The 14,229-nt window shown below is 35.4% G+C and overlaps 1 protein-coding gene across 3 annotated transcripts in view; it reads right to left on the minus strand.

Annotated features, from left to right (window-relative positions):
- tmprss15 (transmembrane serine protease 15) overlaps positions 1–14,229 on the minus strand; it is a 299,749-nt gene that overhangs the window by 222,700 nt on the left and 62,820 nt on the right. For all 3 annotated transcript variants that reach the window (XM_088639735.1, XM_088639736.1, XM_088639734.1), the window contains exons 4-9: positions 13,648–13,799; positions 12,104–12,223; positions 8,475–8,583; positions 7,528–7,637; positions 7,122–7,259; positions 6,025–6,174 (exon numbers count right to left, since the gene is read on the minus strand). In XM_088639735.1, the coding sequence (XP_088495861.1) occupies positions 6,025–6,174; positions 7,122–7,259; positions 7,528–7,637; positions 8,475–8,583; positions 12,104–12,223; positions 13,648–13,799 (779 nt within the window). The remainder of the gene's footprint in view (positions 1–6,024; positions 6,175–7,121; positions 7,260–7,527; positions 7,638–8,474; positions 8,584–12,103; positions 12,224–13,647; positions 13,800–14,229) is intronic.

The following is a 14,229-nucleotide window of genomic DNA, read 5'->3' on the forward strand; positions in this document are numbered from 1 at the left end:
TTCCGTGGTTGTCCGGGCTGAGTCTCAGGATGGTCAGGAGGCGTGCTGCGAGAATGTCCCTCCCTTGGGAGCCTTCTGTTCCTTGGCCGTCCTGCCCTGGAATTCTCCTTTGAATTCCCTTTAGAAAAGTCCACAGAATCCTCTCCAGAATCCTCTCAGGCCCTCTGTGTTGTCTGTTTTTACCTGGAGGAACTTCAGCTCGTTGATTGGCTGAAAGTTCCATGGGCATCAGAGTCCCACGTGGGTTACTCTGCCCTACCAGTCCCTGATTGGTTAATCAAGGTGAGATATGAGTCACTTACTCCTGACACTTAGGAATGCAGTCCAGATGTCCATCGGGCACTCCCTAGACAGATAGGCGCCAATGGATGACCATTGATCATGATAGCCAGGCTTAGCTAAGTGCATCCCCCTTTGGGAGCTGTCCCTTATCAAAGGAAACCTTAAATCAGCCTGCATGAATAGTTTCTCTGTGGCTGCAACACAGAGATGAACAGAGATGGGGCCTCATTTGGGAAGCCTCAGAACACTTAATTCTTTCTTATTAATAAGCCTTGCCGCTACACTCTGAAGATGCAGTTGTGGGATCTTATCCCATTCCTGTAGAAGGGCCTGATGACATTGCTGGCCATTGGATGAGTAATCCAGGGCATTCCAAAGGTGCTCTATGGGGTTAAATAGTGTCTGACAACACTGACATACAGTATGACATGCCGGCTTGCAGCATGCCAATGACCATCTCCATTGCTTCTGGTGACATTCAAGGCATTATGGAATACAAAGAAAACTGACTAAGTATGGCCTTTTTCTTACAGTGACCTAAGCTTTTAATTAAGGCCTTTTAAAGGTGACCTGATCAGGCATTGTTCCACCTCGACTGTGTTAGGTAAAGGTGCACCTAACGAGCTTTTGTGTGATTGGCAAGTTGCAATGCTTCACTGAACAAACTGTTCTGCTGGTCAGAGGGCTTAAAACAAATTGACAATTTCTTGTGAAAGTACATAAGCTATAACTGTGTATTCTCATTCCAGAAAATGTTGCATTTTTTTTCATCAGTATATATTCATAATTGTATTAATTTATATATTTTTTTTATTTTCAGCTACCAACATTTCCCTTTAGTTATATTATTCCACCATAAAATTCCATATTATTGGATTTAAAGATGCACTATAGTAAAACATTAAATGAAGCCAACATTAAATGCAGCCATGATTTTACTAACATCTCACGCAAGTACCATCTATATTGTTTTTGGCCAATGAACCACAGACCGTACTATGCTGCAGTACAGCTTAAGTGAAAATGAAGAATAATGCACGTTATTCAATAGGTATAAATAACAGATGCAGATGCAGCACGTAAGTGGCTGCATCTGTATGCTGAAACTTTGGTGGAAAAAAATATCACCCTGCAGCTCACAATTGGTAATCCACTGAAGCTAAGAATGTGTAAGCCTCCTTTGTACCTGGATGGGAGACCTCCTGAGAAAAACTAAGTTTGCTGCTGGAAGAGGTGTAAGAGAGGCCAGAAGGATAAGCTCACCCTGAGGTCTGTGTGGGTTCTATTACCCCAGCATAGTGACTGGGAAACTACAGCATACTGTAAAAAGGTGCCATGTTTCGGATGAAATGTAAAAATGAGGTCCTTAAAGGTTGCATTTTACCAATCATTGCCTCCTAATAATTCCCATCTATGAATTGACTTAATCACTCTGTTCTCCTCTCCACTGATAGCTGATGTGTGGTGAGTGTACTGTGCGCTCTATGGCTGCTGTTGCTCTTTGGTGGGGATGGGGAGGAGACCTCATTACCTTAATGCACTTTGAGTGGAGTGTCTAGAAAAGCACTATATAAGTGTAAGAAATTATTATTATTAAAAAGTTTCAACCTCTATCAGAGATATCTACAGATCCAGCCATTCAAAATGAGCAAGGTTTGCTGCGTCAAAACACCGTGGATGTAGCGCAACTTTAAAATAAACAATTTTATAATCTTCCCACATATAATGTCATTAGGAAGTACAATAAGCACCTGCTTTGTTTAACAATGGTTTCAAATATAATACTGATTGATGAGAAACCTATGTTAAATGAGAATTAAAAATACTAAATTAAAAGAAATGATTTACGTTCCACCTCTTTGACAGAGCTCAGCAGGTGGTGTCCTGTTTCGTCAACAACCTGCTGATTGCTGATTGCTACACACATCAGGATGAGTTGAGAAGGAATGCAATTTTATCGGTACAATATGTGTTTTGCATTTACAAAATCAAAATATTTAAAATGTTTAATTAAAAAGTTTAAAAAATTACATCTTACTTAAATATTTTAAAATGATCGTGCATAAAAAGTGTTAATAACTATCTAAACCCATAAATAACTATCTAACCCCATTTCTTCATGGATTTTAAAGTCATGCAATGTCTATTTTAGGTAGGTACATGCTATTTCTTATTTTTGATTTTCTTTAAATTTAAAAGAATCTGTTGCCCATCGTGCCATAGAATATTACACTTTTATGTGTTTGGTATTTATTTATTGAACACGTTTTGATATATAAAAATAAAATGTTAATATAATGTATATAATATGAACTACTTTAAATGCATATTTGTTAAAGGAGAACTCCTGCTGTGAGCAGGATTCAAACCCTAGCTTCTAGAATGTGAGTCATGTACTGAAGCCATTATCCCAACAAGCCACTCGGCAGCTTAGGCTATAGCTGAAAATGTTTCCAAGTAATCACATGTGAATTAATCATATTGAAAGATGTTTACAAAGAAAGTGGACTATGGTAATACTTTGACCTATATAAATATATTAAGATCCTTAAATTAATGTTATTAATTTCTTTAAGATACACAATTCCATTATTAAGCAGATTCTAAAAATTATCTAAAAAGAATGCATTTATTACTACGATAACGAGCGTATTCATAAGTATTCATATTTTTTATAAAGTATTTAAACTTAAAATAAAATGAGCACGCCATAACATTCCCAAAATAACCACAGTAAATGAACAAGTGAAAGATATTGATGCTTAAAATGTTTATGTTTATTAAGAAAGTGGAATAGTGTATATTTTTTTAATTAAACTGCCACTACCAGCCATATAGAGTTTGATAATATATTTATATTCCTAAATTAATATTGTTTATTATGTTCTGAGAAGTTATTCTCCTCTTTTTTACCAAAATTTCCCTTTAGTTGTAGAATTCCATATTAATATTCAAAATGAATGCTTATATGAAGCAGTCGTTTCACTAACAACCATGCACCACAAGTGCCAGACCTGTTGGTCATTTGGGCCAGCCAATCACATATTCCGGGCTATTCTGCAGATAATTTTGCATGGTACGGGTTTTTACCACGCATTTAGAATGGCTGCATCTGTAACTTAAGGCCTATTTCAATTCTTAACACTGATGGAAAAATTCAGGCAATGATATTTGCACACAGGTTACAAAAATAATCCATAACCTTTTAAATAGGATAAAAAAGCTTAATTAAAGGTAGATATTCTTAAGACAACATTTAACAATTATTACTGTATATCTTATGTTTTCTTCCCAAGATAATTTTCAGCGAGTTATGGCCCTCTTTCTGGATGTTCAGAAAACAAATAATAGAGTAGAATCACCTTTCACTACAAAGAACAGATATTAGTAAAATATTCCATAACTGATTTAAAATATTGTTCCATTCACCTAGTGCCAATATTAGATTAGATTAATCAGAACCCTTTAATATACTGAGATGTACAAGACAAAGATGTCCTCACATATTTTAAATATTTTAAACTTTTAATGTTTTAATCTTATTTCAATCTTTTAACCTTAGCTGAAAAGAGTAGGACCTTTTCTGAGATCCAGGGAGTCAGTCCTATTGTCAATTATAAAATAATATTATGTGCAGATAAAATTTTACTAACATTAGCAAATCCGGAATACTCATTGCCTTAACTGTTTCAATGTATTATGACAGTATGGTAAAATATCAAGATATTGTATCAATTGGCATAAATTAGTAGCAAAATCTCTAATTAAAACTTGTTCTCCTTATGGTAATACACATTTCTACATTCAGAGGCTTGGAACTGGACACAGAACATTTGGACTAATCATTTCAAAACTTGAAAAAAAAAAAACAAATTTTATTGCCCATATAAATAATATTGAAAATGGGAAATTTGGAGTAAACAACCCTTATCTTTTTATGGTAGGGCTTAAACTACAATTTTTATACCTATTGAATAAACTACCCCTCCACGTTCATTTACTTAAACTTTTTAAAGTCTTCAACTGAAATACTTGGGATGATAAAAGCCTCAAATTGGTATTACTACATTTTACTTCCTTGAAAGAGGGTTCCCCCAAGATGTATCATCGAAAACATCTCAAGAAATGTTCCTCAATTCCAAATGATTCCAATGAGATATGGACTTCAAACATAAAAATGCTCTTCTGAAACTCACAAACAACATTGTTTTTGAAAGTCTGCTTCTATTCCAAACATTTAAATTGAAGCCTGTATTTGTATTTTATAATTTTTTCAGGCAATCCTCAGAACGTCAGTACAAAAAAAAAAAGATGGGGAATACTGGACTCATAGATATATTAATTGGTGTTTTCTTAACTCAAAATAATATTAAATCTAATACAAATTAACAAATCAAGATATTTTATACCCAAGGAGCTTTTCAGATGTAAATACTGTAAATACAAGTAAACTGAAAGGTTATCTTAATCACATATTTGTTACATGTCTTAAGATTTTAAGTTTTTGGTATGCAGTAACTAAAATATTGGAATTTTGGAAGTTACATCTTCCATTTAATTTCCCCCAGTAATACCTTAGTTTACAATACATAAAGTCACCAATTTACATAATTTAACTTTTTAATTCTATCCTTTTTAGCTGTAGCCAAAATATTTGATACATTGAAAAAATATTTTTTTCCCTTCTGGACTAAGACAAAATCAGATAATCTTTGGAGATTCTACGTTAAAAATGGAAGATAAAGTGGATTTTCAAAAAATTTGGACAAATGCTACAAATGTTATACAGTAGCAGATGTGGACAGAAAAGAAGTAAGTTTATTATAAATGCACAAACATGCTGATTTCTTTATATAAATATGTCATTTTAAATTTTAGATTATTAATAACTACATTACATAAAAACTAGCTAGGGATTAATTACTATGTTTTGCCATTTCTGTTTTTTTTTTCTCATTTTTGTACAGCATGTATTGTAATTTATACAAATTCCAATTTGATGTATTTCTATTAAATAATTGTAATTCTGTAATAACACCTACAATATTTTTTGCATTAGAAAAGAAATGGATTACACAGCATTACATAAACTGTAAAATGAAGTTCATATTGTTCTAGAATGAAAACTGTTCCTGAAACAGTTGGTAATTGTTATAATAGATCTGTTGATATCAATGAAGCTGAAACAAAGGGTAGATTAAGACTTTAACACATACATTACAGTACCTAGATCAGATTGTTCTTCCAAACTGAGCAGTCAGACAAGGATAGAATAGTTAGGAATGCCAGAGTGAGACCAACCACAACTTTGAAATAGTTAATTGGCTAAGATGGGAGAAAATATGGCCAAAATATAGTTAAGCAGAAGAGCAAACCAATCTCAGATTCTGCAAGGAGTTTGAAACAGAGTACATCATGTAAATTATACTGTAAACATTTTGCAAAACCTTCTCCTTATTTGTGTCTTTCAACAACATTTGGTTTTAAATGTTCCTTCAGTGTTCTAATTTGAATAACTTCATTTGTACTATACAATCAAACACTATTGGAAGGAGGTTAATGCTTTTGCAAGATACTATATCTACATGGTAGGATTCAATTGTCCCACTGAGGGGAATCATTATTGACATGGCTTTTAAAGACTAACTTGAACCTGTAACCAATCAATTTCTGGAATGGGAGATCTCCAATAAACGATTTGTAATTCATTTTATTGGGTCAAACAGTTTCAGTCACATTTACCGGATGGATCCCCAAAAGTGTGATCAAAGATGGGTCCAGAAAGTGGTGGAAATGTTGGTCCATTGACTCTCTTCCATTCTCCATCATCCATGGGTTTCTGTTTCCAGTAGCACATACCTTCTTCAAAGGAACAATTGATTCTTTCCATATCTGAAATATAGTTATAACAAGAATGTATAACTGTTAGACCTGTATTCTTCCTGTACCTGTAACTGCACCTGAATTCAAACATGTAAAGCTGTTTTAATTTTAGCTGGCTGGTCCTAGTATGATGAATTGTATTACTCCTCCTTCTGTGCACCTCCTTCAAGCAAGTGTTGCAGTACATGCGAGGGGCGTGTTCAGTGTGGAGGCGGTGCCCTCCAGGAAGGGCGACGCCTCACCTTTATAATCACAGCTGCACGCGCTAATCAAAGATGAGCTAAAGCTGTAAGGGCTCTATAAGGGATAGAGCCTTTATGGACACTGGATACCCCCAAAGAGGACGAGCAGGGCATATCCCTGAAAGGAGAGGATCCCTATATCGGCAATCCTGGCGGGGTTTGTACCTGAGCATGAGACCATTCTTCTTTTTTTTTCTTCGTCTTCATTCTTCTTCTGGGGTAGGCTTAACTTTTTCCAAATTCAGTTTTTATTTTTGGCCTTGTGCTCCCTGCCTGCTCTCCCAGACTGCACCCTACTAAATAGAGCAAGTCCAGTCCAGTCCCCACTGCCAATCAGGATTCATTTTCCAGGCTGAACCCCATTAGATAGGGTAAGTCCAGGTGGGGTGCCATTTTTTTATTTTTCCCTTTTGTTTTTTCTTTTGGTTTTCATTAACCTCACCTCAGATGGGGTGTCACTCATACAGGTGTTCGCCGTGGCCCCTCCAACTGCTGCATTGCTAAACACTAGATGCAGTATAAATTGGGCTCAGCCCAGGGTTGGGTTCAATGAGAAGCAGACAATGACAAAGCACACTGGATGCTTGGAGGCTTACTGCCCATAATCCTATACAGTAATTGTATAAAACTTTAACCAATTCCACATTTGAAAAAAAAAAACAATAACTATGAAGATGTTTAAATTATTTCCTTTAAGTTCAAATAACTACTTACTAGAAAGATTGTTGTTGTTTTCTGCTTCATAGGTTGCTTTGAATCCTCTAAAGTTATTGATGAAATCCGAATTAAATTCAGCTGTCACCTCATGAGCGAATATTCTCACTGTTCCTGGTGATGAGCCTGACAGAGAGCCTGGAACACATATGAGTGTAGACTTTACAAGTTTTCATAACCTCTTATTTGTAACAGTATAAACTGAAATAAGTAATGCTAATTAAGTTTAGTACAGTTATTTATAGTTCTTAGGAACTATTGGCAAGTGCCATCTCCTTTAGAGCGTACTGAAAGGTCATCCCACTTCAACAATGATTAAGCTACAACACTAATCATGAGTTTTTTGGAAGTTCACAAAGTGTGCTTATTAATTGAATTCTGCTGCAATAATATTAAAAAAACTTACTGCTCAAGATTTTCTTTTCTCCAATTCCTTCGTAAAGTCTCAGAACATCTGTGATTTCTTCAGTTTGAAATGAGGGAAAAACTAATTTAATAGAGAACCCATCCTGAACACTGCAAAGACAACACATTCTTATTCAAGACTTATTCAAGATACAAAATTATACCACCCTAACTAAATAGATAACTTTGTTGTGCTATTACTGTGATAAAATTCAGATATATAAGCAATATGTGGACCCCTGGACTTCCTGCTTTCTAAATGTGATATTTTGTAACTTAAGGTGTTAAGTAATGAAATGTTGTCCTTGTAGTGTTTTTAAAATAATTGTTTATTAATTGATTTCTCTTTAATATCACAACATTGCCGTGATTAAATAAAAAGTGAAGTTTTGACGTGAACAGCTGTAACCTCTGTATGCTTGAATTTAATAGTCGAATTCAAGGACACAGACATAAATCTATTTTATACCTACCCAGTCTAAATCATTTATTTATCAATATAGCTTGCTAATAAAGCTCCTTTACCATTCAGGGAGAATGAATGTACTCCTCTAGAACACTAACTAGTCAGAGCCATTTTAATTTATTTGATGTTCACATTGTTTAAAGGATAGTCAGTACAGTTTGGAGGAGTGATGCATCTCTCACTGGCTTCACTATGTGGGAACTCTGTCCCTCCCAGATATGGCAGGACACTTTTATGTCTTCAAGTGGGGTTCCTCTGGCTGCTTCTTCTGGGACAATTCTTCCTAGGCGTGAGTGTGTGTGTGTGTGTCTGTGTTTGTGTATGGGTGTATACCCTGCAATAGACTGGCATCCCATCCAGGGTGTACCTTGCCTTGCTCCGTTTACATGCTGGGATAGATTTCAGCTCTCCCAGTGCCCCTGAAGTGGAATAAGAGGTTAAGAAAAAGAAGGATGGAAATTTAAATATAAAGTATCTCATACCGTATTATCCATCTGCAGAAAATATCAGGTTCATATGCTGAAGGGAAGTTAATGGAATGGAAGGAGCCTGTCATTCCTTTGAGAAGGAATTGTCCATCACACAGTGTTGCTAAGGAGAGAAAGTTATTCTTTAAACATTGAATATGCTTTCGCAAAGCACTTTTTTAAAACTGTTTCTTTATGTGCCAAAGCACAAAAATTCGATAAAATCATATATATTTAAGACGGAAGCACGTTCCATTTTCTAGACCCCATTCCACAGAATTGTGTGTGGAATTAATTTAAAAAATCAAAGTCAAAGAGCTGCTGGATTTAACTGACCTGCTGGAAAATTGATCAGATGACAATTTAAAAATCAAAACATACAGGCTTTTTGCAGGTAGAAGCTATTTAGAGCAAAATATCACCAGTGAGAATGAGGGAACTGACAATGGAACTTGTGGATCTGAATTAGTTTGAAAGTTATTTTTATAAAAGTCTTCAGGTCCGAGTGAGCCCTAGTCAGCAGTGACTTGGTCAGCATTTTATATTTAGGCTACCTATGGGGGTGGTGAATTTAAATTATATTATTTACCTTATAAAATAGGCTGTACTATTAAAAGGTGTACTACTATTGTTGTCCGTATCAGTTACACTGGTAACACATTTTACACAGTAGGCAAGGCGTAACTGAGTGAAACCGGAGCTGATTTGCACAGAGCTTGTATTAACAGCAGACACAACTCTCAATTACATTCTGAGTGATGAAAGATACTCAAATGCCATTGTTGTGTCACATTTTATTTACATATTTTGTCATATTTTGGGTGCTTCTTAGAGAGATTTTAAACTAAAAATAATTTTCAATATAACATAATGCTTTGGCGACAGTTTCTGTTTATTCATTTTGATTATATGGTAAATTCCAAAATCAGCTGTACAATATGCATTTAAAGACTTTTTTCTGTGAAAATCCACCACCTTTGCTCCAGCTACAATGTTGTCACATCCTTGAACCAAAATCTTGTGCAACTTGCATTTAGTTGTATGGGAATGATCTACAACAATCTGCCGCATATTTCCAGAAACCGACCATTTATAGTATAGGTTACATATACACTCTTAAAAAAAAATTAAGATGCGTCATAATTGTTTCCCACATTTACGTTTGTGGATGAATTCAGGTCAATATAGGATTGTTTTAGGAGTGTACTCAATGGACTAATGTTTTGAAGAAGAGTGGGCCCCTGCAACCAGACCAGTAGCAGATCTTATTTGGATGATCTAATTTGGATATAAGATCTTTTGGATGACAGGAGTGAACAGCTGAGGAAACCCCAGAGAACAGAAATTCAAGATGGACAATTCTCAGCACCATCTAAAGCAAAGTGAGATGATGGTTTTACTACAGCATAAGTTGAGAAAAAGAAAATAGCCTTGGTCACTTGACTAGTTTCTGGAAGACTGGTCAGGTAATTATTTAGGTATATCTCTTTTCATGAAGACAGGGCAGTTCGGCTGTATTGTAAAAGCCCCAGAGGGAAGGAAGAATGAAGTGACTGACTGAAGAATAAAGGAACCTGTGACTGAATACTTTTGAAAGCATATTTTGAGTGTAGTCCCAGGTGTAGAAGGTTTTATTTTTAAAGCTGTGAAGCAGTTTAGCTGCCTGGCTGAGAAGAGGTGTACTGCTAGAAGTCATCTAGCAGTTCAAAATGGAGCTTAAGCTTTTTTGTTTTTGATGATTGTTTAATTGTCTTTCACTGTAAAAAAAAGATAACTTGCTTTATATTTTATGGCTGAATTTGTGTGTTTTCTTGTGCCTATTTTAAAGTTCCTGTTACATTTTTTCCAGCCTGAGTCATCACAATCCCTAAAGAATGAGCTTTCTCACTTTTCCCCTGTCATTAACTTTGTCTCGTAAAAAACAGCAGCCAGTTGTCCTTCTGAACTGCATCTGAATTACTGAATGCAGTTTTATTCTGGTGAGTTTCTTCTTTTTTCCTGATGTCTTTGAGAACAAACCAAAGACTAAACAGCTTATACTTAATACATGTAAATAAGCTGTAGTTTACTATGGCACGGATAGGGATAGGGCTGAAAATGTTAAAAGCTATACTGTGCGATAATATAGTAATAATACAGATGCAGCCATTCAAAACAAACGGGGTAAGATGCAGTACAACGCGGTGGGCGTGTCGCATCTTTTCGCGCCATACCGCATTTTACTGCATGGAAATTAGATTATATTAATAGTATCCAGAATCACCTTGTAAAACCGCCATGTGGAGCTAATAAAGCTTAACCTCTCATGTACAGCATGAGCTGTCACCAGAAAACACTCAGTTTCGAACTCCGATCACTGCTGAGGGATTGGATCAACGAAATGCTGTGGTGTTACTTTTTGCCAATGAAAAAATAAAGTATTTTTTTTTACAAAGACAGTTACAAAGAATGTGGACCAGGGTAATACTTTGAGTTTACAGCTTGTCCAAGGTCATTCATTATTTATACTATTAGTACTATCTTCGGTAAAGACTTTGATACTTAACATATTTCTGCATATATAAAATATTTATGATAAAGGTGGTAGGTTGTGTACTTTTGTCCAAATGAGCAATCTTGTGTTCATAAAATACACCATCTTTTTAATGTATAATGATTAACATGCTGTAATAGTTTAAATTTTAAAGTCTAAAAAGTATACAACTTAAATCCTTACTTGAATAAAGATTGTCCCTCAGCAGTGATCAGGATTTGAAACTGGGTATTTTCTGGTGACAGATCAAATGCTGTACAGGAGAGGTTAAGCTTTACTAGCTCCACATGGCGGTTTTACAAAGTGATTCCAGACACTATTAACATAATCTAATTTGCATGTGGTAAGGTGCGGTATGAAGCGAAATTATGCACTTGACGCATTTTGATGTGACACGCCCACCGCGTTGTACTGAACCGTACCCCGTTTGTTTTGAATGGCTGCATCTGTATCTGTTATAAGTAGCAGAGACCCCTCAGGTTTTATGTTTTCTGTTGGTGAGTATTCTTAAATTAGGAAATAAGATGGACTTTTTACTGCATCAAAGCTGACTTAAAAGTTTTTTTTTAAATACTTTTGACAGTGTCTCATGCATATCACACACTGATTTCTTTAAGTAGAATTCTTGAAAAAAACCTTTGTGCAAGTAAAGGGGTTCAAGTCCAACTATCAAAACCGTCTTCCAAGACCATTTTAAGATACAGATCAACACAACTTCAGACACTCCCTTATTAAAAGGGTTGTAGATGCCATGTTGTTGGAGCTAATATCCTAGCTTCTTTCAGTTACTAGCACAAAAGGAGATACAGTAGATAAGATAGCCTTCTATCACTTTAAACCTTTATGTTCTCGGGAGTGATGCCCAATTTTTAACGAAAACGTACCTCACTTACAGCCTCAGTCTACCATGTTAACTGATTTAGCCTGACTATTTTTACTGTTCTTATATCATTTTTAGTGTTAATACACATAATACATTTATTATTTTTGTGGTTTCTATCATGCTGTACCATATCATCGTGATTTTTGCACCTCTGTCTTCTTTCAATGAAAAAACACAAACCTTTTTATTCCTTTTATTCACTTAAAAAAACAAATGTTATGAACTTACCACAGTATTTCTCATCCTCATCTGAGCCATCAGGACAGTTGTTTATCCCATCACAAAAAGATGATTTGGCAACACACATAGTGCTGTCATAGCAGGGTTTATAACCAGGCAAGCACTGTACTGAAATAACCATAAATAATATTCCCATGCTTAAAATCATGTGAAAGTTTTTGTTGTTTATGTTTTTATTTATTATTTTTCAAAATGGGTCCTAAAATAAATATATTTTGCAATATAATTATCATAATAATTTTAGTGGTGCAGTGATTAGCTTGGCTGACTTGCAGTGCTGGGTTCCTGGGTTCAATTTTGGAGGTGGGGTGCTACTTATGTGGGGTTTGTATGATAAGTTGTGTTCACATGTTTTTTTGATAGTTTCCTTCCACAGTCCAAAGACATACTGGTACTGTAGATTATTTGGCTTCTAAGAAAATTGGCCCTGGTGCTAGCATGAGTGTGTGCAGTGTGACCTGTGCCCTGTTCAGGGTAAACCCTGCCTTGCACCTGTTGCTTTCTGAGGCTCTGGCTCCCCCACTACACTCAATTAGATGAAGTGGTTAGAAAATGGATGGCTGAACAAGAGGTTGTGTTACAGTTTATTATTAAGAACTGTGATAATAACAACTTCAGCCCCTTTATTTTTTTCCTATTTTATTATTCTCCTGTCCCTGTAAGAGAGCTGTAGGTGGAGACAAGATCCAGAAAACAGTGGGGAATGACAAGCTGTCCTCCATCACCAGACAATTAAATTAAGGAAAAATATGCTGTGAAGAAGAAATATAGTTATTTTTATGGTACTGGAATCTCTTTTGACACTAAAGATTACATAGTGGATTTGTCAGTATGTATGGCTATGTGGGACAGTCCTCTTCGGTATTGAACAAAACAAAAATGTTTTTCTTTGCATTCTCAAAGAATTTTCAATTTTCTTTCAAATTTGACTCAAGGTGTGATAAACCTGGGTTGAGGCCAGCATATGAAAAAAAATAGGATTTCAGGAAAAACAAGTTTTTATTTCTGTTTTTACAACATTTGAACCAGACATTAAAAACTCTTATCCATACATTTGCTCCTGAATGTAAATACTGAATGTAAATACTGCCATAATCACATTAAAATGTACTTTTATTTCCAGCTGGACATAAATTTGTATAAGTATTTATATGTGGAAATCACAATGTTTCTGCCTTATTTATGATGTATACAATGCAGAGATCCTACCAATGACACTATTGCATCACTTTGTTCCTGATTTTTTTAATGCAGAATGGATTTAACAGATTTGCCAAATTACTTTTATGCTCTTACATGGTCATGATGACATTTCTGATAACTGTTATTAATGCCTTTTAATTGCAATAACGCTGCTTTTTGAATGAAGACTTTTAATTAAGAAAGTTAGTCATCATAAATGTTTATTTGCAATACATGTGTCAATGTCAATATTTCAATTATTTACCAGAATGTGCCTTTTACTTACCTCAGTAAGCAATGTTACTTCAGAACAGAAGGTTTGTATATAATAACTTGAATGAAAGACTTACTTCCAAAATGTACACTTTGTGTGTCGATCACAAAATCCCCAAGAATGCCTCCTTGGTTTGTCTCTATTCCTTTAACAAGCTCACATTTCACCTCCTCAGAAGACACAGATTGTGTAAAACAGACTCTGAAGGTAGCCACCACACTCCCCTGTCTTCAAAATAGGAAGAGCAGTACCATCAAGACAATAATGTAGAATCACTTTCCAGTGAGACATAGAGAACACTGAAACAACAAATATTCTCAAATTTAATTAGTTTAATTTGTTAAAAGATGTTAAATTGCATTGATGGGCTAGCAACATCCTAGATTGATGCAGTTTCACTCCTTATGCTCTCTGTTTCCTACCCTGATCAAAGGCCATCTTAGCAAAGACACTGGGAAATTATCACACAATTCTAGGTGATGTTGGAATTACTAAGGAGGTTTGACTGTACTTGTGATTGGGGGGAGCTAAGGACAAGATGCAATAGTTTAGTGCATCTCTGACCATCTGTGTACAGCCACTTCCTGAATGAGCCTTGGGCAATTAGCTCTGCCCACATCCAAAGCATTGCAGGGATAGTTCCACCCCCCAGGGAATC

This window comes from Lepisosteus platostomus, chromosome 7, assembly GCF_059453375.1.
Source record: "Lepisosteus platostomus isolate fLepPlt1 chromosome 7, fLepPlt1.hap1, whole genome shotgun sequence".
NCBI lineage: Eukaryota > Metazoa > Chordata > Actinopteri > Semionotiformes > Lepisosteidae > Lepisosteus > Lepisosteus platostomus.